We start from the raw sequence: 23,577 nt of genomic DNA on the forward strand, positions 1-23,577 counted from the left end.
CTCTGTTGGAGCTGCAGTGTAGCCCCCCAGGCAGACCAGGAGAAACACATCCCATCCAGGGGTCCCTCGGACTCCGTGCTCCGTGCAGGAGGCTCTCCATCCTGTGTGTTCCCAGCCCCTGGCCTGCGTGGGGGCCCTGCCTCCCCTCACTGGACCAGAAGCCCTACAGGAAGGCTTTCCTAGGGGAGACGGACATATCCAAGAGCATCAGCTCATGCGACATGACAGCCTCTTCCTGGACACCCACCTAGCTGCTCCCAGCGAGGCGAGCCCACTGGGAGCACGATGGTGGCCTTAGAGGGGCCTGCACCTGGGAGGAGGCGTGGGCCTGGGCAGGGAGTGTGGACGGCACAGCCGGCGGAACCCCGAATCCTGGCAGCACCTGCACCCTTGCTTCCCCTGCTGCCAGTCACACAGCAGCAGGGCTGAACCGCAGGGTCACAGGTCAGGAACCCAGAGCACCTGCCAGCCCAGCCTCCTCCTCCTCCTCACCCCTCTGGGCACACGACCTTGCTCTGCCTGTTTCCTCATCGTAAAAGTGGGGCCACCAATCTGACAGTGGGGGCAGGGGTAGAGTGGGCGGCAGGGAGCGTACTTGCCCTCCTAGAAGCAGGCCTTGAGCCACACTGGGTCATATCTTTTATTGAAATGTATGTCATGCAACCCGTCCGGAGGCCAGCCTGGCCCAGACGCCACCTGTAAGAGGTCCTGAGTCGGAAAGGCACGAGAGTTCCCACCTATTTTGACTGGGCAAGAAGAGAAACCCACAAAGTGAGGCGTGGCTGGCGAGCACGGGCCTTTGGGGTGACCTGCTGCGAAGGGGCCTGGGTGAGTGAGTGTCCCCCAACCCTACCGGTGGCACATGAACTGGCCCATGTAACCTGCCCCCTGATCGAGTGTGCCGGGAGGGACGGGGCCAAGGCTGAGATGCCAGACAGGCTGGGTAGCACCGGGGACAGGCCAGCCTTGGTGGGATGGGGTGAGCTGGCAGAGGTGGGCTGGGGGCTCCAGGGTGTTGCCTGCAGCGGCCCAGCTGGCCTGGGAGAGGAGGCTGTTACTGCTGCCCGAGGGTTGTGTGTTTGTGTGTGTGTGTGTGGAAGGGGGCAGCGGCATTTTAAGGCAGCCCAAGGCAAAGAGGCCAGGGTCGCACCTGCAGAAACTGGGGACAAGCTGCCCCTGGGGTCGGGCTGCACGTCCCACAGTCCCTGGTTCAAGTACTAAGTGTTTTGTGTGGATGCCTCCCAGGTGCAGCGAGTCACCTGCTCTTGGAACATGGTGGGGTTCCCCCCAGCCGGTGCCACCTGGCCCTCCTCTCCTCAACATGCTGCTTGCCCTGGGGTCCCCGTGCCACTGCCGCAGGGCGCCTCCTGTGGTCACCTCTCCCCAAGGGCTGCCAAGGGCTCGGCTCCCGCTCACTGAGCTACTGGAGAGAAGTCTGCTTGACGGAGTCTGTGCTGAACTTGGGGAGGGATGCGTGGTGGGGAGGGGGTGATGCGGGAGAGAGTGGGAAAAGGTCCAGAGCCTGGTAGGGGGTATCTCCACTCTCAAGCCCACAACCCATTCTCTTCCTAAACTGCGCCAGAAAGGGGACACCCCTGGCCCTGGAAGGGACCCGGCAGCTGAGCCTATCTCCTGCTGGCACGGTGGGGCTTCCCCACCTCCCCCAACAGCCCTCTGCAAACAGAGCTGGGAGCACGGTGGGAAGGATGGGGGGTGCCCTCAGTCCTCTCTGGAATTCTGGAGGCCAGAGTGGGGCTGGGGGGTGTGACATGGGAGAGGTGAGGGTGGGGTGCTGAGGATGTGACTCGCGGGAACGTGCAGTGGAGCTGCCCTGGCCCTCGGTGGGAAAGATCTGTGCACGAGCGTTGCACAGGCTGCTGTACCACAGACCGCTGTGGTGCTGGGGGGCTCAGTGCCAAGACTGGGAGTGGACAGGTTAGTGGAAAAGGGACACAGGCCAACACGTGCTGAGTCAGGCAAGGGAAGGGTCCCTGTGGCAACCAGCCCACCCCTTTAGAAGCCTGAAGGGACCACCTCTCCTCAGGCGTCCACCATTAACTAATGTCCCAGCCCCAAAGGGACTGACTCCTGGGCTCCCCTCCAGCCCCACAGAGAAGCACTCATGGAGCTGATATCCTGAGCCCTAACTAGCCTCCAGAAGGAAGCCCCCAGAAAGGCTGGCCCCATAGAACAAAGGGGGCGCTCCCCAGGCCGTCTCCAGGAAGGCTGGTTTGGGAGGGGCCCCAGGACACCTGAGCTCACAGAAAGGGAAAGACTCTGATGTCTGGCTCCACAGAACCCTTTCTTCCTACTGAGTGGGGAGGATGGTTCATGGAGGACGCTCTCCTCCCTCCCACCCCAGCTTGGAAGGGTCCTGAGAAAGCCCACCCACAGGGGCACCAAGAAGCCAGTGAGGGGCAGGGACCTCAGTGATGCCCAGGCTGGAAAGGGGAGGGCACTGCGGGTGGGGCCTGTTTCCTGCAGAGCTGACAGATGGGGGGATAAGGAGAGACACCAGGCACCCCATCAGCCTGTCTCCGGGGCACAGCTCCACACTTAGCGTCCTGCTGTGTGTGTGTGTACGTGTGTGCGTTGTGTGTGCATGCACATGCAGCTGAGCCTGGCTGGTGCCGAGTGCACTGGCTCTTGGCCTCGCTCTGCAGGGAGAGCGGCCCCATCCAGGCCAGGCACGTGGCTGCAGCAGGGGCAGCACGGTGGTGGTCACGCCCACCCAAGAGGACACCCTGGGAATCGGCACACAAGACTCCTTATTGCTGGCCCAGCCAGGGGTGCCCTCCTCTGCGGAAAGGACCCAGACCGGGCAGGGCCCCAAATCAGCCCCTCAGAGAGTAGGGAACAGCAGGTGGGACCCAGATGGGCCAGAGGGACAAGCTGCTGGGTCCCGGTCCTGGCTAAAGGCCCTCCTTGGTCAGGCGGGACCTGAGAAGCAGAGTGCTGTCTGCAGAGTGGAAGCAGCCCGGACCACAGCCGCCGGGCCTCCCCTTCATCACAGCAGCTGGCCCACTGCCCATCCACAGCCAGCCTCCTCCAGGGGCTGCAGACCAGCGTCCTTACAAAAATAACTCTGAGTCTGTCCCCTGCAGGGACCAGGATTCCTGAGAGCACGCAGAGGCTGGGGCCAAGGCGCGGAGGGAAGGGCGGGCAGTGGACTCCCACCCCGTGGGGCCGGGGCTACGGCTGCAGGCGCTCCAGGTACTGCGGCAGGGGGTTCTCCTTGACGTACTTCTGGATGTACCAGCACGTGACGTGGGCCTTCAGGTCCTCCTCCACCACGAAGTCCAGGGCGGCCTGGTGGTCAGGGCAGAGAGAAGAGCGATCAGTGCCCACAACTGGCACCGTGGGCTCAGGCAGGCTTCGGCTTTCCCGCAGGGGCAGAGCTGGCTGCCCCCCGCACCTGTTCCCCTGGGTCTGCGGTGGAGGCCAGAGGTGACAGTTGGGAATCGAGGCAGAGGAACCCCCAGGGAAGAGAATGAGCCAGGGTTGGATCCACCCTGGGAGAACCTGCCCCATGGTCTCCACAGCCAGCCAGGGTACCCACCCCAATGCCTCTTGTCCACTCGTCCTTCACGGGACACCTCCTCCTGGAAGCTCCCCTGGTTGGCCCCCAGTGAGATCACTTCATGGGGATCCCAAGGCAAGCACCAGGGGGCGATGGGGGTCCCTGGCAGGTCTGGTGCACCTCCCTGCTCCCAGTGCCTCGCACACAGTGGCGTCTAATACACGTGTGCTGAAGCAAGTGGAGGACAGCCTCGGTGGGGCTGCTGACCTGACGGAAAGGAGGCTGCAGGGCCGAGCGCCGACGATGCAGTGCCTGGGCTTCCTGGTCGCTGTCTGACCACCCGGCCCCCCTCCACCGCGGATGTGTGCCTCGCTGCCTGCACCTGATCCCTGGGTTTCAACCTGAGACCCTCTAGTGACAGGATTCCAGGCTCTTCTCCCACTTTGCAGATAAAGAAACTGGAGGCCGTGGGTAAGCATGGGGGCTTACCTCCTGTCACCCAGGAACCAACTCTCGGGGTTTCCTCACCGGTGATACCACAGACGAGCTCACAGGTGGCCGAGTAAGAAAGACAAGGACATGGGGGCGGGGGGCGGTGTGGAGGCAGGAAGAGCCGGCCGACGGGGAGCCTGGGACCCAGGAGCCGCCTTCAGAGGAACTGAAGCTCCTCCCTGCTCCAGGCCCCAGGCCCTTGTGAGCCCAAGCCTGAGCTCCAAGCAGCCTGGGGTTTGAGGTGCTCCACAGATGCAGGTGGACACGAGCCAACTGACTGAACGCCCACTTTCCCACTCGTTCAACGAGGGTTCACGGAGCACCTATCATGTGCTGGGTGCTGGGCCCCGGTGGGTGAGGCCTGGAAGCCCAGCGGGTGTCAGTGGCCATGGAGGCTGGGGCCCAGAACCGCAGCCATGTGGGAGGAGCCGGAGTGGGCAGCAGAGGCACACAGGGGCCGTCCACGTTCTGGCTGAGAAACAGGCAGCCAGGGCAAGGTCTCCTCTGGGCTGGTGGGGGCAGCTCCTATGCCCCTACCTTGGCGAGGTGCTTGGCAATGCCGCGCCCACGGTAGGCGTCGGGAACCTCCGTGTGCTGCAGGTCCACGATCCGCTTGCCCACGTACTCGTACAGCAGGACCGCCCGGTCGTGACATCCTGCGGGCAGGGGGTGGGCAGGTGAGGCCTGGGTGGAGGGTCAGGGGCTGGGGCTGGAGCTGGAATAACCTCTCTGCGCCTCAGTCTCCTCATCCGTCGGGTGCGGATAGAACAGAACTCCCCTCACTGGCGTGTTTGGAGGATTAAAGGAGGGGATTTCCGTAAAGCGCTCAGAACAGCGCCCAGGGCGCTCCAGGCCTCTTGTGGGCTTCTGCTGCTTTTGTCAGGCCCAGCCCAGGCCCCTGGCATCCCCTCCAAAGCCCAGCTCTCTGCGTCCCCACCCGAGCCCCTTCCCAAGGGTCTGGGAGACCCAGGAGTAGACAGTCCCCACCTAAACCACAGCCTGCAGAGACCAGAGCAGCACCACCCGCCGGACCCCGTGGAGGATCACAGGGAGCGGCACCAGTGTCCACAAGGAGGTGACACTGGGCACAGGTGGCAGGAACCGGCCTCCACGCCCTCTCAGGCCTGGAGCTCACCGTCTGCCGCAATCTCCTGGTGAAGGAACACTTAACTGGGGTTCCTCCAACACAGTCTTCAGGTCCCCATCTGCCTGCCTGTCCCCCATTTGCCTGCCAGCCATCCGTCCGTTCCTGTTTCCCTCAGCAAGTGTTTACGCAGCCCCAGGCTTTTTTTCTGAAGAGGGGTACACAGCCACAAACAAGCCAGACAAAGAGCCCTGCCCTTGCGGAACCGCCTAGAGGAGCAGACAGAGCAGACAAGAAAAGCAAGTTAATGGTGGGGCAGGGAGGGGGTGCTGGCCGGCGGGAGGAGGAGGAGAGGGAGTAGGTCCGTGCTGTCTGGGGAACAGCCAGTGCGAAGGCTCTGAGGCAGCGATGGGGCAGGTGCCTCTTAAGCCCCCGTGGGCTGGGAGCCACGGGAGGGTCCTCGGCAGAGGAGGGGCGGATGAGACTTGTGGTTTCACAGGATCCTCTGGCGACTGTGAGGACACATGGGGGGCAGGAGCAGGCAGACAAGTGGGGCGGCTGCCCTGGTCCAGGTAAGTGACGGTGCGGGCGCTGCCAGGGGAGACGGGGGAGCGGAGAGGGATCAGCTGCTGACGTTGTTTTGAAGGTGCAGCTGGCAGGATGGGCTGGTGGCTTGGACGTGGCAACAGAGACGAGCTGAGGACAACTCCAGGGTTTCTAATTTCAGGGAGTTGCAAGTGTGAGAAGGGAAAATAAGCTGGGCTGGGGTCGTCGGGGGAGCCCTCCCAGGAGAAAACCTCTGAGCTGAGAGGCAGCTGGGGAGCAAGGCACCAGCTGAGGGAAGAGCAGGGGAGGGCTGGGCAGAGGGCACAGCCAGTGCAAAGGCCCTGAGGTCACAACACACAATTCACCCTGCCCCTGAAAGAAAACAGGTCAATGCCAGCTGTCTCTCTCTGACCTTCAAAAGCAAGTTGTATCTCACGTTTTTCACTTAAAGGCACATGAGGGCTCGTGCCTGAACGCTGCCAGTCTGAGGTGAGCCTCCCGGGTGGGGACTGACAGGCTGAGGGGTCCAGATGGCCAGTCCAGGCTCTCACAGCCCCGGTGAGCAGGCCTGCTGGTTCTCCCCAAAGCTGCAGGAGTGGGGCTACAGTTCCCGGCCCCACTTCCAGATGGGGAACTGAGTGCCAGAGATCCAAGTCTCACAGCACGTCTACAGTGAGCCCCAGACCCCAAGCCCAGGCCTCTCCTCTGCTCTGTCCCCAGGCCTCTGCCTGGGCAGCTCCCTCTGCCTGGAATACCCTTCCCTCCTCAAGACCAGCTGAGGGGCCTGGCACCTCCTCCTCGTGGCCTGACTGTCACTCTGCTGGCCTCACCCACCACCTGGCCATCGCGACCTGCCTGGCTGCGCGACACGGGACCCACGCCTGCTGAGGCTGATTCGGCTGGCCCAGGACAGGAAAGCAGAGTCACCAGTCACTGAAGGGGCTGCCTGCCTGGCCCGCATTTAATTAACCAAAACTCACTGAGGGCCTGGTATGTGCCAAGCAGGGTGTTGGGTGCCGGTGTCAGTGAAGAAAATGGACAGAATGCTCCCTCATAGAGAGACAGATAATGAATATGGTTTTAAACAACAGAGGACTCGAAGGGGATTAGCTGGAGAACCAAACAGCAGGGAAGGGGTGAGGGGAGAGAGGACACACAGGGAGAAGTGAGGGATCCAAAGGGACATGTGGGGGATGGGCCGTCCACTGGGAGAACAGCAGGTGCAAAGAGCCTGAGGTAGAATGTCCGGGCAGCAGCAAGGAGGCCGGCAGGGCTGGGCCCCATGGGTGGGGGAGGGAGCCCCTCTGGGGGCCTTGCAGGCCCCTGGGCAGCCCTGTTCGCACTGTTGCCATCTCCGCAGGGAAGGAGGTGGGGGCCTGGGGCCCTCGCCAGTGTGCTCCTGTTCTTCTTGGAGTTGCCACTTGGGCCAAATACAGGCCAGATCCCAGGATGGCCTGGGAGATTCTCTGCCCTGCCCCACCCGGCCGGCTCCTGGGGGGCCACACAGGCTTGGTCACCACCATGTCCCCAGAGCCCAGCCCAGGGCAGACACCCCAGAAACACCTGGCCCACAAACCCCTGCTGTTCTCTCTCTGCCAGACACACTGGAGGAGTCGGGGGCTGTGGCTCCTGGTACACCCAGCGCCCTTCCCAGAGCCTGGCCCCGCACCCTGGGGGAGACCAGGATGAGAGCAGGTGCATTTGCACTTGCGAGGCCGGGCCCAGCCCTCTCCACGCACTGGTCCTCCCGAGAATCTCACGTTGTGGGTAGGACCCTTGCAGCCCCATCTGCAGGCAGGGAGACGGGCCTGAGAGGCAATCGCATAGTGCAGTGGTGTGTGCAGTTGGCTGGGGGAAGCGGGGGGTGGTACTTAGGAGGGTCTTCTGGCTGGAGGAGGAACAGAAGGGCTGCCAGGGCTGCGTGGGATGCATGTGAGGAGGGAAAAGGCATTAATGACCCCCCTCCCTGTGCCGGACTGGGGAGGAAACGGACCCAGCGGACAATCCTGGAGCACCTGCCTGTGGCCCTGTGGCCCTGTGGCACAGCACGGCAGAGACGGCCACCCCCCCCGGCTCAAGCCAGGATCCTTGGGACGCTCCTTGTAGCTTGCTCAGACTCTGGTCTGATACTGCAGTAGGCCCATGGGCATAACTTTCAAAACATGCCTGGAATCTGGCCCCTGTTCACATCTCCCTGGGCCTCCTGGATCCTGTGCCTCCTTGCTCAGGGCTCTGGTCTGGCCCCACTGGCGTTCTTGCTGCCTCTCCCATACACCCGCCTCTATCGGCTGCTCCCTCCGCCTGGCAGTCCCTCCCCCACTGAGCCTCCCAGGGTTGGCTCCTGCTATTCGCTATTCGAGGTTGAGGCCACGTGTCACCCCCAGAGCCCCCCCGACCGTCAGCAGAAGGTCAGCCTCATCCCAGGCACCACAGCCACCCCGTCTCTGGTCTCTGGGCCCATGGATACCAAAATCTGCACTCACGGGTCAGGGGCTGGACCCCAGGCCCTTCTCCCAGCTGGGTCAGTACTTGCCACATGGGGGCCACAGGGACAAGCCAAGGCAGGGAAGGGCCCTGGGTCCAGTCCCAGCTCTGCCAGGTGACCTCAGACCTCACTGTCCTGGGGCAACTGCTACTTCCCTCCTGGGCTCAAAACCACATCAATTTTACGGGCTGTGGCCAGTTTTGAGAAAAGTTAAAGCATCTTGGCTAATGAGGGGCCTTCTCTGGGCCTCTCCACCCTCGCTTCCTCCACTGGCCCCAGTCCAGTACCAAAGGCCCCAGCAAATTGCCAGGGAAGTGGTCACCGAGAAACGGCCCTCCCTGGCAGGCAGGGAAGAGCAGCGGGGGTCCTGGGCGGGAGACGGGGGGGGGGGTGTCTCCGCAGTGGGTGCTGACAGACTGCCCTGCCTGCACCAGCCCTGAGGGGGGCCAGCAGTCAGAGCACCTACTGGGCAGGCGAGGGCACTGAGGCAGAGGCCAAGCCAGAACCGGGTCTGCCCCCTCTGGGAGCTGAGGAGCAGAAGCAGGAGGAGCCCACTGGCTTTCTGGGCGTCTCCAGCTGCAGAGCCTGGTTTGCAGAGGGGCCGCCTGCTGGTGGCTCAGAGCTGGGAGCATGAGAGGGCAGACCTTGGGCCGCCCAGGAGAGCCCACCCACCCACCCAGCTGGTCCCCTCCCCACAGCAGGCATCCCCTGTCCACCCTGCCCAGGTACCTGCTCCAGCATATATCCCAGGATGCTGCCTGGGAACTGGGATCTGAATGCAGGAGGTCTGTGGCCTCTGGGGTCTCAGTTTCCCCATCTACAAATGGGGGCTGGGGAAGACACTGAAAGCTCTGACAGGACCCTCTTCTTGCGGCAAGTGGGACACTTAGCCCTGACTGAGGGAAGAGGGGAGGCCGCCCAGGGGTGGGGGCTCAGTTCTGGCTTAGCAGCCCACTGGCTGTGTGCCCTGGTCTCCCCACTGAAGAAATAGGGATACACCAGCTAGTGTTTCAGAACCTGGATTTGGGGGCCAGACAAGCCGGGGGGCCGGCGTCCTCCCACACCCCATCCCAGGCCTGTTCACACTTCCGTCAGCGGTGGTCTGGGGGCTGGCCATTTCTCCCCACCCCGGCTCACACTGCTGGGACTAGCACAGCGGCCACCACCCTGCTCCTGCCCTGCCCTCAGGGCAGCCAGAGGGAGCCTGCGACATGCTGTCCTCCTCTGTCCAGCACTCTCCCAGGCACCCACCTCACCCAGAGTCAAAGCCAAGTGCTCACAATGCCCTCTGCTGCCCCGAGCCACCAACCTCCGAGACCTCCTGATGTCCTCTGCCGCACGTTGCCTGTTGCCGGGCCTCTCTCCATGTCCGTCCCCTCCCTGCTGCTCCCAATACACAGCAGACACACCAGGGCCTTCGCACTCGCCGCTCCTGCTACCTGGCGTGCTCCTCCTGCTGGAGCACCCTTCCCTGCCTGCTTCCTGGGCAGCCCTCCCAGACACCTGACCCTGAGCAGCCCTTCTCTGATGCGCCGGCCCTCAGCTTGTTTCTCACCAGCCTGGTTCTCTAGGGCACTCTGTCTACATGGAATAACCCACGGAACACAACTACACGTGATAATGTCCACCGCCCCCTGGACGGTCCGTCCCACGAGTCCCCGGAACCTAGAACGACGTCTGGCACACCAGGCGCTGAATGAGCACTTGCGGGGGAGTCCTGGTCCTTCTGCCTCCAAGATGCAAGACCCCGGTCGCGTAACGGTCTCGCTGCCTCAGTTGCCTCCTCTGTGAAACGGACAGAGCAGCTTCCACTCACCCTGCCCAGCGATGCCCGGTGATGCCACGTGCGTGGGGCCTGCCCAGAGCCCAAGAACTGCATGCAGACTGCCGCTCAGCCCTCTCGCCTCCCCAGGACCAGAGCTGGCTGGAGGCCCATTGGGCACAAACCCACCCCCTGGAGTCATGGTGCTACTCTGCCTCTCAGCCTCAGTGTCCACACCTCTCAGTGGGCACAGTGAGCCAGACCCTGGGGCCGCTGCAGGTCAGGAGCCACCGCAGCAGGCCGTTCCCCTGCCCAGCAGAGGCCCAGGCACAGATGACTCCTCTCCCACCTCCCTACATACCCCAAGACCAGGCTGGGCCTGGCCGCACAGCCTCCACCTTGCAGGCTGGAGAGGAGCTGCTCGCTGGGTGTGGCTGGGGACCGGGTCCACCTGACAGCTGACTATCTAGGCAGTGGGTGACAGAGGGACCAAGGTTAGAAAGCTGGCTGGGCACATCCAGCCCTGACCACAGCCACCTGTAGAGGACCTGTAAAGGGGTCCTTTGGAAAAGAAAAAAGGAAAACCCCAAACATTCCTTTTTTCCTGTTTGTGTGTCTGGGGCCTCCATGGGAATCAGAGGCCTCTCTGGAACCTCAGAAAAGAGAATTTGAAAAGCCATGAGGGCCCCCTTGCATAAGAGCAGCCAGGGCCCTGAGTGTCAGGGCCAGTGGGGCCACGGTCAGCACCAGGCAGCAGGACCTGCCTCAAGGTGGATGGAACACGGTGTCTGGTTCTGGCCTGACTTTGCAAAGTGGCAAGTCACTCCCTTCCTGCGGTGGAACCTCAGTTTACTCCTCTGATGTGGGGTGGTGATGCCAGCACCACAAGGACATTGTAACAGGGATGTGCTGGGACCCTGGCTCAATGCACTGCACAGCACAAACAGGCGTCCGGGGGATGTCCGTGCTCCAGGCCCCAGCCCCTGTCCTCACTCTGCCCCAGCTCACTGCCTAACCCCGGGAAAACGGTCTCTTTTCTGGGCCTCTGCTTTCCCTTCTCAGAAACGGGCAGTGTCCTTACAGGCCCTTTCAGCTTGGACAGTGCCACAGGGGGTCCAGCTGGGAGGAAAGAAAAAGTTATGAATGCAGAAGACGTGGGATACAGGGAGTTCAGTTGTCCATTACATAATTCTGCGTTCCACCCCAGACCTCTCAGGTGGAGGGAGTGTGGGCTAGTAAGTGGTAGAACCTTTCTTTACAGGAAATGAGGACTTGACTTTGCTTTCTGGCTTAAAAAGTGATGAGTCCACGTCTACCAGCACTTACTACCGGCCACAGGCGCTGTGCTGAGCCTTTACTCCTACGGGCATCTCATCCTTACAACCAGCCAGAAGTTATGCACTGATGTTATTCCCGCTGTAGAGATGGAGAAACGGGGGCACAGAGATGAGGCAACTTGGCCAAAGTCTCACAGCCGCCGGAGTCTGATGGTGACACCATCCCCAGTCCCGGCCCCGGCCCCGGCCCCGGCCCCGGGCAGGAGCCCCTCTGTCGGTTATCGGTCAGCCCCAGGTCTGCCCAGAGGACTCTTTCAACCCCCTCCGTGCAGAAAAGCAAAGGTTTCCAAGGCAGCCAGAAGCCACTTAACACCAGGGAAAGGGGAGGTCGCGGCCCAGCCGCTCCCCAGGACCGCAGCAGCAGCCCGGAAAACAGCCAGGCCGAGCAGGTGCGGGTTCCCCAGGGTCGAGGCGGGACCGGGGCTGCCCGGCGCCGCCTCCGCCTCCCCGGGGCCCGGTCCGCCCCGGGTGCCCAGCATGGGCGCGCCTTTCCCGGCCGCCCGCTCCCGGCCAGCGCACGAGTGCGCCCCCGGCCCGCGCCCAGCTGGGGGCACTCGGCGGCCCGGCTCCCGCGCAAACAAAAGGCGAGGCGGGCCCCGCGTTACCGTTGAGCCGGACGGAGAACTGGCGGCGCCGACGGTCGTGCTCCACGCGGATGGGGCAGCCCTGCTCCAGCGTGCCCGGCGGCAGGGCGGCCGGCGAGTGCGCCATCGGCGCTCGGCCCGGGCCGGGGGCGCGCGGCGGGGCGGGGGGCGGCGGGGGCACGGAGCCGGCTCGGCGGGAGGCGCGCGCGGACCCCGCACCGAGGGGCCGACCGCAGGCGGCGGCTCTGAAACTGACACTCGGCGGCGGCGGCGGCGGCGGCGGCGGCAGCAACAAAAGGGGGGGCAGGAAATCAGCTGTGCGGTCACGTGCGGCGCGCGGCCAGTGGGCGCGCGGCCGCTCTGTTTTGATACATTCCGTTCGGCTCTTAAAGGCGCCGCGCTCTGGGCCCTGGGGCCTCTGGCATTCGGCCGGCAGGCGATTTTGGGGCCCCCGAGGGACCCCTCCTCAAACAGGTGCGACGACTTAGGGCGGTTCTAGCCGTCCCCGCGCAGCCACTGTCGACGAAGCCCTCGCCTGTGCCTGCGCGCGGCCAAGCCCGGAAGCTGCGCGAAGACTCGCCGAGAGCTGGGCGGCGGTGTGAGTCCGTTTCCCGGGAGGAACCGGGGCCCAGGGCAGCGAAAGGCCTTCGTGGGTCACACCCCGCTGAGGAGGGGTTATTCCCAGACGCCTTGCTTGGGACCCTGTGAAATGCCACCTCTCCGCCAAGAGACAAGTGCGGGCAGCGCCTTGGCGATCGCAGGATCCGCGCCCAGACCGGGAAACTGAGTCGCACGAGGTCAGGGACTTGCTTGAGGACACACAGGACTCTCGGCGTGGCGGTGGGGGCCGGGACTACTTTTTTTAAAGGGGGCACCTGACCAATCCCCCCCCACCCCTTGATCACAACAGCAGCTGCCCACTGAGTCACATGACTGCAGGTTACTTTCTACTAGTTTGTTAAGGAAGGTGTAAGCCCGCCGTTCACTCTCACGTGACCACCACCCAACTCCAGATACACATCGCCTGTGTTTCCCTGCCCCTTCCAGTCAGTGCCCCCCAGCTACCTCGATCCTTGACTAATTTGCTTTTCGTGGTACTTTGTATAAACAGCATCATATGGTATCTGCTTTTTAGGGTCCAGTTTCTTCTGTCCAAGACTTTATCTGTGAAATTAACCCGTGTTGTTGAGAGTGGAACAGCATTCCATCGTGTGCATATTCCACAGCTTACCCACCCACTGTTGATGGTCAATGGGGCTGTTAGTGGGTTTTGACTGTTGTGAATAAACCTGCAGGACTTCCTTAAATGAGCGTCTGTGTGTCTGTGTGGTAGCACTGCCCGTGGAGGGCTACCCGGAGTGAGGGCTTTGTCTTGTAGTTGGTGCGTCTTGAGTTTTGTGAAAATTGGCCAGAGCTTCTCCCAGAATGGTTGCACCGTTTTCCTCTCCTGCCAACAATTTTGAGTTACATTTGGTGTTGTCAAATCTTTTCAAGTCTTGTTTGAGGCATTCTGATTAATGTGAAGTGCCTCTCACTAGATTTAATTGCCTGATGCAGCTGCCATCACAACCCAGTTACAACGTAGTTTTATGACCCCTAACCGCAGCCTCTCCCCTCCCCCTCCTGACCTGTGTTCTGTCCCCATAGGTGCTTCCCCAGCATGTCACAGAGCTGGAGCCACGTGACCTCCGTGGTGACCCTTCAGTTGGCCTGATGCCCTTGTGAACCCCCTAGGGGGCCTTGCGAGCCCGTGGTCTGTTCCGTGGACGGGGTCAGTGGCGGCCAGTGTTTTGAGGCTCCCTCTCCGCTGTGTGGGGATGGACTCAGCAGGAAAGGTGAGAGGTGGGGACCCCTGCTCTAGTCCAGACACGCAGTGACAATGGTGGCTGCCATCCTGAGAGGTGTGAATATGCCGAATCGACTCCCCTCAGTCACATACCAGGTGGAGCCACCTCCTCTGGCCGTGAGGCGTGATCGGTTTCAGACCCAGCTCTGTCGCCAAGGGTGGGACAGTCTCCGTGGGGCACCCCAAGGGGCTCCACGGACACCTGCAGGTGCCCTGACCCTCACTGTAGGGCCGGGGCCACCAACACCAGGAGGGCGCCTGAGCTTGACCCCAGCACGCTAAAGACCAACTTCGAAGGCCACAAGCACCTGGGGACGCGCCGTGTGCGGGTGGCTTGTGAGAGACAGATTTAGGATTGAACCAGCCTGATGCAGAGGCTCGCTGGTAGCCCTCGAGCACTGCAGCCCCGGCCACAGGTTCTTCATCTGTGAAACGAGGGAAGGGGTCTGAAAACTTCATCTGGGATCTGCGCCTCCTGAGGCCGGCCCCTGAGCCCTGAGCGAGCCCTGCTGTGTGTGACACCAGGCCGGCGGACGGGGCCCCCTCCCTTCTGCAGCCCCGGGCCTGTGTGCGGCAGGTGGGGCGCCTGTGCTGGTTCCCTGCCCAACGTTGTTCCCAGTGAGCCCCCTCACCCTGCCTGGACGCCCCCGACAGAGCTCCCTCCACTGTCCTTCCTTCCTGGGTGGACGCACTCAGTAGAGGGGCTCACCGAAAACCCTCAGAATCAGCAGGAGACTGCAGGGAGGCGGCGGAGCCCCTCACAGACCGGCTGCTGCCAAGAGGTGCTCTCCCCTCCCCTCCCCCCTTCACCTGGCTCGCTCGGCCACGCTTACTGAGCAACAGCTCTGTGTCCCAGGTTCTGGGACCTCAGCGAAAAAGGCACCGAAGCTGCTCGCACGAGCTCTTTACACACAGAGGGTCAGAGGGTCTGCCAGCAGAGAGGGCATCATAGTCTCTCTCCTGTAGTCCTTCCACTTTGCAAGGCAGTGTGAGCAATTCCCTTTGCTCACATGTGGGAAACCCCAGAGTCACTCTTTAAGAGTATTTTCAAATGTAGTTTCTGATTCCATAATGTATTCACTTGCTTCAGAAACTGAGACAAAATGTGTACAAGCCCCAGGGAACAACTCTTCCATCCCCCTCCCACCGCACCGAGGGAAGCATTCTCACTTGTTTCTCATAAACTTTTCCAGTTTTCCACACATAAACCCAAGTGAATACAAATACATGGTCTTTCTTCCCATTATGTAACCGTGGAGTTAAGCCTGTCACCTAACAGTGTGTCCTAGAGTCAGGTTGTTGCCAGCATGTGCGGGTGACCTGCCCTGTCCAGTGCGAGGTCATCCCCTGAGTGGACACCATGATGTCACTGGCAGATGGCGAGGCCCAACAGCCCTTCTCTCTGGCACGCCCGAGTCACTTCTAAACACAGCCTCCGTCCAGCTGCAACTCTTCCTGGTCAAGGGGACCGTAGTTACCTGAGGTGCTCCCTGCAGTTGGGCAGTTGGGTCAGTGTCAAGCTTTCCCAGAGCAGGGAGGGCGGAGACTCAGAATGGGGGCAAAGGGACCAAAATCAAAGATCAGGGGTGAAGGGGTGAAGGGGAGGGGGCTGGCCAGGTGATGCCTTCCAATGGCTCCCACGGGGACAGCCAGAGGCCTGGGTCCCTCACCCCCAGCTCAGGTGCCTCAGAGCTGAGCAGGCGACAGAGATGCAGCAGACGAGATCTCTCACCCCATCCCCTGGAGAATGGTGGGGCAAGGATGCGGGGATGGGGGGGCAGGCCCTCTTCCTTACCCTCCCAGAGGGAGGCTCAGAGAGTGCAGGTCGCTTGCCCGAAGTCATGCAGCAGCTCACACCCACCTGGGGCGCTGGGATCAGATGGCCGAGATCTCTCCTTGGTGGTGGGTGGCGGAGCCAGGGTTCAAACCCGGGCAGGCTGAGTCCAGAGGCTAACATTCCAAGCAGAGGATAAGCCGCCAGGCAGGCCCGAGCAAGGAGCCTCCTGACAGTCCCTGAGGCCCCGAGATCCTCTGGACTAGATCACGGTCGATGGTGCGAAAGGTGCAGGCCAGGCAGGTGCAGGGTGAGGGGGGCAGGCTGGGGTCACATGGGAGGGAAGGGTATGGAGGTGGCAGAGGATGCCTGCCTGTATAAAGGGGCCTGTTCTGGTCGCTGGGTTTTCAATAGGAGCTGGAAACAAGAAGTACAGTGAGGCCTCCTGAAGTGTAATGCTGGCAGCCAATTAAAGGCACAACACAGGTGCCTGCTACTCGCCCTTCAGTGGCTGGGGGAGAGGGACAGGGGGCCTGGCAAACTGGTAACAGTTGGTGCGTCCAGATAAAGTCTGCCTGCAAGTTCAGGGCACGATTCTGGCCATTTTCCTGGAGGCGTAAATTTTTTCAAAATAAAAAATTGGGGGGAAAAGAGAGAAAACCAAGTAGTGAGTTTTGGTTACATCCTGGTTGGGGAAAAAAAATCAGCCATGAAAGACGTTTTAGGGACAACGGGTCCTCGAGTGTGGACTGCGTGTCAGGTGTGGGTGGAACTGCAGCTTTTGCTCAGGAGGGACAATCACGCTGTGGTTTCGGGGAGGGTGTCTGCTCTCAGGGGTGCGCGCTGAGAGGTAGGCTGTACCGTCAGGAACCGTCAACTGGGTCAGAAGCAACAGGTATCTAGGTGGGGGTGGGCGGGGGAGAGAGACAGAGAGGAGAGAGCCCGGGCCTAGGCATGGTCCTGGCGTCCCGGGCTCCCGCTTCCTGGGTGCCTGTTGAAACTTTTCATGATACACATTTGAGGCAACAGGGTAGAGAAGCCACCGTGGGGGTAAAACAGGGTGCATGTGGGTGTGGCTGTGCCCCAGTCATTCAGCCGCGTTTGCCCCCACAGCAAGATGGGGGACCAGGGCCCGACAGGCCCCAGTGTCCTTCTGTGCCTCGGGTTTCCCTCCCTCCCTGGTTTTCCTACTCCCTACCCCCAAGATCTCCACTCTGTGGAGGTGGAAACCAAGAGCCAGAGCAGAGAAGGGAGTTGGCCAGTTTGCACGTCAAGTTGGGGCAGGCAGCTGGTCCTCAGGGCCTCCCGTCTTCCCTTCTGTCCTCAGAGCAAGGACACCAGCTCTGGAGTCAACAGGTCTGGCTGTGCCCCCAGCTCTGCTGTGTGACCTGGGGGACTCATGTAACAGCTTCGGGCAAGGAGTTAACGAGGGGACGCAGGAGAAGGCTCTGGACTGCTGCCCTGGGCACGCCAGTGCTGTCACGCGTCCCTCTGCCCTGCAGTCCCAGAAATCTCAGCCTCAAGGCTGCCCTGGACCAGACAGAGCCCCTGCCTCCACAGCCTTCTCTCAGCCCAGCCCGGATCACTGCTGCTGTCCCCCTGGCCTCCCTGCTGGCCTCCTGGCGTCCCCTCCGATCATGTCACCTCTGAGCCTAGTGGCCTCATCTGTAACAAGGCAGCGATGGCCCCAACCGCTCAGGGCTTTTTCCTTCATCAGGCAGGCTTCCTTCCTTCTCCTGCCCCAGCTTTAATGAGGCACAATTCGCGTGGAATAAAATTCACCTTTCAGTGGGATGATTTTTCACACATGTGTGCAGTTCTGTAATGACCACCAGGAGCACAATGTAGACCCTCTCCTTTACTCCCAAGTTTCCTTGTGTCCCTTTGTGGTTTACCCTGTCCATGCCCTGGACACAGCGGATCTATTTTGCTTTACTCCAGCCTTTTCCAGAACAGCTTTCAAACGGAACCACACTGAGTGAGGGTCCTCGTTTGGGTCTGGCTTCTTGAACTCAACACCCTCAAGACACACCATGCTGCCCCATACCTGGAGTTTGTTCCTTCTTGTCTCCAAGGGGGGTCCCACTGAGGGGCACAGCACCTTGGTCATTCCATTCACAAGTTCGTGGACATGGCGGGTCTCTCCAGCTTTTCGCTATGATGAATGACGTCGCTATTAGTGCTCACGTACTGGGGGGTGTGTGTGAGTGTAGGGTTCCATTTCTCGTGGGAGGGGAGGGGCTGGGACGTAGGCAGGGGTACGTTTGACTTCACAGGAGTCTGCCAAGCTGTTTGCAAGTGGTCGTACCTCTTTGCACCCCCACCAGCAACGTGTGAGAGTTCCAGTTTCTGCCCATCCCAGCCACCACGTGGAACTGTCAGCCCTAAAAATGTTAGCCATTCTAACAGGTGTGCAGTGGATGTTCACTATGGTCTCAGTTTGCACTCCCCTGGTGACTAGTGGTGAGGTCACCTTTTCATGGGCTTGTTTGCCACCTGGATAGCTTCCTTGGTGAGGTGTCTGTTCAGGCCTTTCCCCCTGTTTTTATTGGGTTGTTTGTTTTCTCATGGTTGAGTTGGAAGAATTCTTTGTATATTCTGAGTACAAGCCCTTTGCCAGAGATGTGTTTTGCAAATGTTTTCTCTCAGGGTGTTTTGAGGGGTAAATAACATGTGAACAGTAAGTGGGTACCCTTCTCACTGTAATTCTTTTTACTGCTGTTGTTTTATTACTGTTTTGTCCTGCGGCTGGAAGGAGACTTCAGGCCTCTCAGCCCAGAGCTCCCCGGGGCACCTGCTGAGGCCCGTCTCCACCGAGGCCCACCACTCAGGGCCCCTCTGCTGGAGCTCCCAGCACAGAGGGGACATCTGTGCTGTTTGTTGTTTACATGTTCATTTATCAGAAGCAACCAGCTGGCTTCGGTTGTGGGGCTGGGCCTGGAGGAGGCCTCAGAGATGGCCTCGCCCTCCCTGCTCTGCCCACAGGATGGAACCAGACCCCTCCCGTCTCCCAGCCCACCGTGTGGCCCCTGCGCGCCTAGTGAGCATGGGCCCATCCCCTCAGTCGAACCTCATCGCAGCACCAGGGTCCCAGTCCCATTTGCCAGACGAGGCACCTGAGGCTTGAGGAGGCGGTGAGGCCCACAGCCTAGAAGGGGCAGCGCTGGGACGTGACTGCAGGATCAGGCCCTGAGGGCATGACCCGCAGCACCGCCACCCCACAAACGCATCACCAGGCTGAGCAGAGGCCACTTGAGGCCGACAGGGACTACTGAGCATGGGCTGGGCATGGATGATCTCCCCCGAGGGAGTCGCTGTTGTGGACCCATTTTACAGACGAGGACACTGAGGCTGCGAGAGTCCCAGTGACTCACTCAGTGAATTAGTGGCAGAGCAGGATTTGAACCCAGGCATGCTGTCCCCTGTGTTGGGGGGCACGGTGGGCCAGTGTCTTGGGCGGTAAGAGATTCACCAGAGACAAAGAAAAATTTAAGAGACAAAGGAAAGTTTAATAGGAACACTGTCATAGGCAACAGGGAGCCACACAGACAGAGGAGCCTGTGTGAGCGCTGGGGGTGGGTTGCTGAACAGAAGGGGCTGCGTGGTCAGCTCGTGCTCAAGTTTTTGATTGTTTGTGGGTGAGGTGAGAGGGTTGGGTGTGAAGAGACGGTCCGGGAAGGAGGAAACAGGCTGAGACAAGTGAGCTGTTGTGAGGTCAGCTGCTTCCCGGGACTGGGAAGGCGGTCGGTGGCTCTGTGAGTGGTCGCCGCCCAAGATAAACTGCAGAAGATGCACAGGCTTTAAGGACTGGCTGCTAGTTCCCCGTCATTCCTCTCATTGTGGGGCAGGGCCCACGTTTCATCCCCTTAAAACTGGGCAGGTTGCTTTGGCCAACAGAGTGAGGCGGAAGTGATGCCATGTGACTTCTAACACTGTCAGAAAGGGTCGTGCAGCTCTGGGGACGCTTGCCTTGGAGCCCGTCCACCCCGCTGCAGAGGCTGTGTCGGGCTGCAGCCCACAGCCCTGCTCACCCGCCCTGGGGTCCTCCCCACCCGGGTCTGGACGGGGAAGGGGAGGAGCCTCTGGACGAGTCCAGCTGAGGGTCGGACACCACCCACCCCCTGGTGCCCTGAGCAGCACAGAATTGTTGTTTCACACCGCCGACTTTAGGGGGGTTATAATGCAGGAGACAGCGGGGGGGGGGGGTTCTGTGACTTCCCCTGTCTCTGATCATCAGTCCTTTCTCAGCACGTCTGCTCGCTTGGCACTCGGTCCAGGATCAAGCCATGGAGCCACTGTTTACCATCCCCTGTGAAACAATGGGGATGGATTAGAATCAGGGGACACTGACCCCAACCCTCTGCTTCCCCCAGACCACTATACACACCCAGCCCTGACACCACTGGAGTGGGGTCTTGGGTCACTTGATGGTGTCAAGTCTCCTGAGGAGCTCTGTTTGGATAATCCAGGAAGGCTGCATGTAAGAGGCAAGATTTGAATTGTAAAGATCAGCCAGAGTTAGAAATAATGATGCCATTTTGTTTGTTTGCACAGAAGTATTAAACTAACATAATTACATTAATTGACTGTATTAACATATTAAAATGCTACAATATTTAATTTATATTAAAAATAACATAATTCTTGCAGAAATGTTCGACAGGAAAAGCATAAAGATGGTAACACATTTCTTGTGAGCTCAGGCCCAGAAGTCACCACTTCCTGTGCTTCCGACGTTCCCAGCCTGTGACGTGGACTAGGCGGCAGCTTTGGGCAAACTTCCCCCCGGGGTCAGGGAGGCACAAACCAGCTGGCAGAAGGGGCGTTTCCACTGACAGTGGCAGAGGCCATGCCTGGGGCATGTGGTCCCCAAGGAGGTGCCGGCTGGGTGCCCGCCCTCCCCAGCCCTGCGCAGCCCCCAACGACAAGGAGGTTGTCATGCGGCCCCTGCCCTGGTCATTTACAGAACAACCCTGTAGAGGGACACCCCGAGTGTGCTGACCCGACATCCTTCCTGCCACCCCTCCACTCTCCGATAACGTCAGGAGCACGAAAGAAGCAACCTGTCTGAGGGAGCCAGGCATCCCGACTGCCGCCTGACTGGTGTCCGAACCAGTCTGCGTCCTGCGCCCGCTGGGGTTGGGGTTAGGGAATGCATTCCTTCATCCACGGCATCAAGGGCCCCCAGCAGCCCTCCTCCGGGGGACAGACTCTTCCTTCCACCCTGGAATGTTTGTGAGCCTCCCAGGTCAAGCCCGAGAACACCCGCTGACACCCTCTCCTGCTTCTCCGAGGAAGCCCCGTTGGCTGCTGGAAGGGGTCCGGGAGCAGGACATTATGAAGGACAGCAGCCAGGCCGTCCCTTGAGGTGGGGCAGGACCTCCCCCTAGGCCTGGGCACCTGGAAGAAAGTCAACACTTAGAGCATTTTCTGCTGCAAAGCAATTGTCACAGCTCCCTGGGGGCACCGTCTGGGACAGACGTGGGCTTACTTGATCCCCAGCACCCCCGCATCCATGTGACCAATCAGGCCACTGGAAACCGGACTGCAGGCAGAAAGGCGGTGCCGGGTGTGGCTGTGGGGGCCTGCATGGAGGAGGCTGCGGGAGGGTGTCTTGACCGCAGCCCTGGGGAGTGACTTGCACTTTTGTTCCTGAGTGTGAGGCTGTTAGGCCGGAGGATTAAGATCCTCTAAAAATATTCCAGTTTTGACTTTTCAGGACCTGGGCCTGCGGATCTCCTAGCCTCAGGCCCTCCCCTCCCCTCCCTCCTACTTGTGCTGGCCGTGTCATTGGGCCTTAAAGCTGACTTTTACTTGTCATTAAAGCGATGCCTGTGCTTGGTGTTAGAGGTCAGGCAGCACTAGGCAGCCTGCGAGAATGAGAACAGAAAAGCCGCAGCCTCTGCCTGCACCCGCTGGCCAGCGGGAGCTGAGCGCCTGCTGCGTGCAAGGGCTCTGTTCCAGGCATGGGGACACAGCGGAGACCCAGACTGCCGAGTGGCTCCTGCCGACGTTCCAGAGGAACTGCCTCCAACCCTCGCAGGCCTCGCCCACGTCTCACTCACAAGCTTGTGTTGCCACTTCTGTCTCTTCCGTTTTAGACGGTACCCGAACGAAGGCTTCCCACTGCAGACAAGGGTGTCTTACACCCGTGTCCCTGCGCGTCTCCTCCCCCGTTTCAAGTTTTGGATACATCAATATTTGGTGTTTTGGTTTACATTTGGTGATTTGTGTAAATATTGTCCCCCGCTGAGCTGTGCAGCACTCTTTGACTACGTCTTCTATTTTGTGTTATTTGTTTTTCTAGGAGTTAATAATTGCCTTGTTTTCTTCTTACATCAAGTTGGTCACTCCGGGGACCCTTTCAACCTGGGGTCTCGTGACCTCCAGTTCTGGGAAGGTAGGAGGCATACCTGCTTCTTTTACAAGCTTTTAGCTCATTTTGTTTCCATCCCCACCTGCCCCAGAAGGACTTGTCCCCTCCACCTCCAGAAGGACTTGGTGAGCTGAGCTGACTGTTTCTAGGGGGCTGTTAGGTCAGTGGTCTGGCCTCAGACTGTCTTCTTCCCCTGCAGACTTTGGTTTCACCTTCCTGCATTTTTGTATTCATTTAACAGCTTCAAAAATCTTGTAGATTCTTCTTGTCCATGTCATTGGCTTTCCTGTTCTCTTTGTCTTTTTGAGTTTGTGCCTTAAAGTTTTCTTACTCTACTGTTATTTTAGTGAGATTTTGGGAAGGAAAGGGGAAAAATATCCCTGTTCAGTTCATTGTCAACAAGAAGTCCCCCTCACCTTCTCTCTGAGCAACAGCTGTATGCCGTGGATGATTTTAAGTTGGCCTCTACACAATTTCACCAAGCTCTTTTTTGTCACCCACATTTGAGCTCAGAAGACACCTCCTCCAGGAAGGCCTCCTTGGCCACCCCATCTAATGGAGCCACCCCAGTGCCTCTTTGCCACATCACCCTGCTTTACTTTTGTTTTTAACCCTTATCACTATTTGAAGTTATTTTGTATAGTTATTCCACTGAGGTATTTAACTTCTTTCTCAACCCCTCTGCCCTCCCCACCCTACCTCAGAAGATTTGCTCCATGAAGGCAGGGACCTTCTGTCTTGTTCTTCACTCTCTCCTCAGCACCGAACATGGTGTCTGGCAAAAATAGATGCTCAGGAAATATATGTTGGATGGATGGATGGAGCCTGGGCTCTCCAAGAGGCAAACTTCAGCCTAACTTAAGGAAGAAGTGGTGATGGTCAGAGTTTCCTGGGAGTGGAAGACACTGCCCTGAGAGGGTGGGTGAGACCCTGATCATGGGGGGAATATCAGCCCAGGCTTGGGGGTGGCCCAAAGAGACACACACACTAATGAAAACGGATGTGATCATCTCCAAGGCCTGGCTGAGATGTGGTTGGCTCAGGTTCAAGCAGCTACTTCCTGGGGGAGTGGGGACACCCCTCAGATCAGAAAACAGCCCTTTGCAGGCAGATAGTGGGGTGCGTCCAGGTCGCAGAGTCATCCCAACCTGGACGCAGCCCTGCCTTGCATCGCCCTGGTCATGGGATTTTGGCCAAGGTGCTTGTCTCCGTGTTTGCCATGATTCCACCCCCCACCCTGCCCCATACCCGGTGATAAGAACAAGTCCCAGGTCCCTGAGGCCAGATGACAAGCTTGAACCTTCCAGCAGAGTGAAGATCTGGGCCAGAAGACTGGTATCATCCTTCCTGGCAGTGGGACCTGGGCATGCTGCCCGGGCCTCGGTTCCTTACCTGTGTGATGACGGTCTAACTACACTGGCCTCACTGGTCAAGCCTTGGGCTTGGTGCGCAACACACATCAACCAGCCCCTGTCCCTGGGCAGGAAGAGCCCTGGGTGAGGACATGGGGACAGACAGGCTCCAGGCCAGGGCTCTGGGATGCCCAGATCCCTGGGCGCGTGAAGGTTCTTGGGGGCAGCCTTAGGGTTTCTGTGCCACTCTGAAGGGTCCTGGGCAGGACAGACCAAGAGCTCAGTCAGAAGCAAGATGCTTGGCAGCTTCCCAGAAAGGAGCAGAGGGAATTCAAAGGCGATGAGGTTTGCTCAGAAGAAGGGTGTTGGCCACTACTTTAACGGAAGCTTGGGCAGGAAAAGGCAGGGAACACTCTGTC

General features: G+C 60.0%; 1 protein-coding gene and 2 long non-coding RNA genes across 4 annotated transcripts; 1 reads left to right on the forward strand and 2 right to left on the reverse strand.

Moving 5' to 3' along the window:
* Positions 1–621: 621 nt before the first annotated feature.
* Positions 622–11,966, reverse strand: NATD1 (N-acetyltransferase domain containing 1). 2 transcript variants are annotated; one of them, XM_031469458.2, is made up of 3 exons: positions 11,832–11,966; positions 4,550–4,668; positions 622–3,309 (listed from the first exon to the last, which is right to left on the reverse strand). In XM_031469458.2, exons 1-3 carry the CDS (start codon positions 11,935–11,937, stop codon positions 3,193–3,195), a joined length of 342 nt encoding a protein of 113 aa, XP_031325318.2. In that variant the 5' UTR covers positions 11,938–11,966; the 3' UTR covers positions 622–3,192. The 2 variants fall into 2 exon arrangements, with proteins under 2 accessions (XP_031325318.2, XP_064350945.1); XM_064494875.1 differs by lacking the exon at positions 11,832–11,966 and adding an exon at positions 10,251–11,410.
* Positions 11,967–12,166: 200 nt separating this feature from the next.
* LOC135323132 (uncharacterized) lies at positions 12,167–21,669 on the forward strand. The gene is made up of 3 exons (XR_010384378.1): positions 12,167–12,607; positions 13,458–13,645; positions 20,081–21,669. It is a non-coding gene; the product is annotated as an uncharacterized LOC135323132 (long non-coding RNA).
* Positions 18,909–22,637, reverse strand: LOC135323135 (uncharacterized). Its single transcript, XR_010384382.1, has 3 exons — positions 22,506–22,637; positions 19,818–19,904; positions 18,909–19,739 (listed from the first exon to the last, which is right to left on the reverse strand). It is a non-coding gene; the product is annotated as an uncharacterized LOC135323135 (long non-coding RNA).
* Positions 22,638–23,577: the final 940 nt, after the last annotated feature.

Source organism: Camelus dromedarius, chromosome 16 (genome assembly GCF_036321535.1).
Source record: "Camelus dromedarius isolate mCamDro1 chromosome 16, mCamDro1.pat, whole genome shotgun sequence".
NCBI classification, from domain to species: Eukaryota; Metazoa; Chordata; class Mammalia; order Artiodactyla; family Camelidae; genus Camelus; species Camelus dromedarius.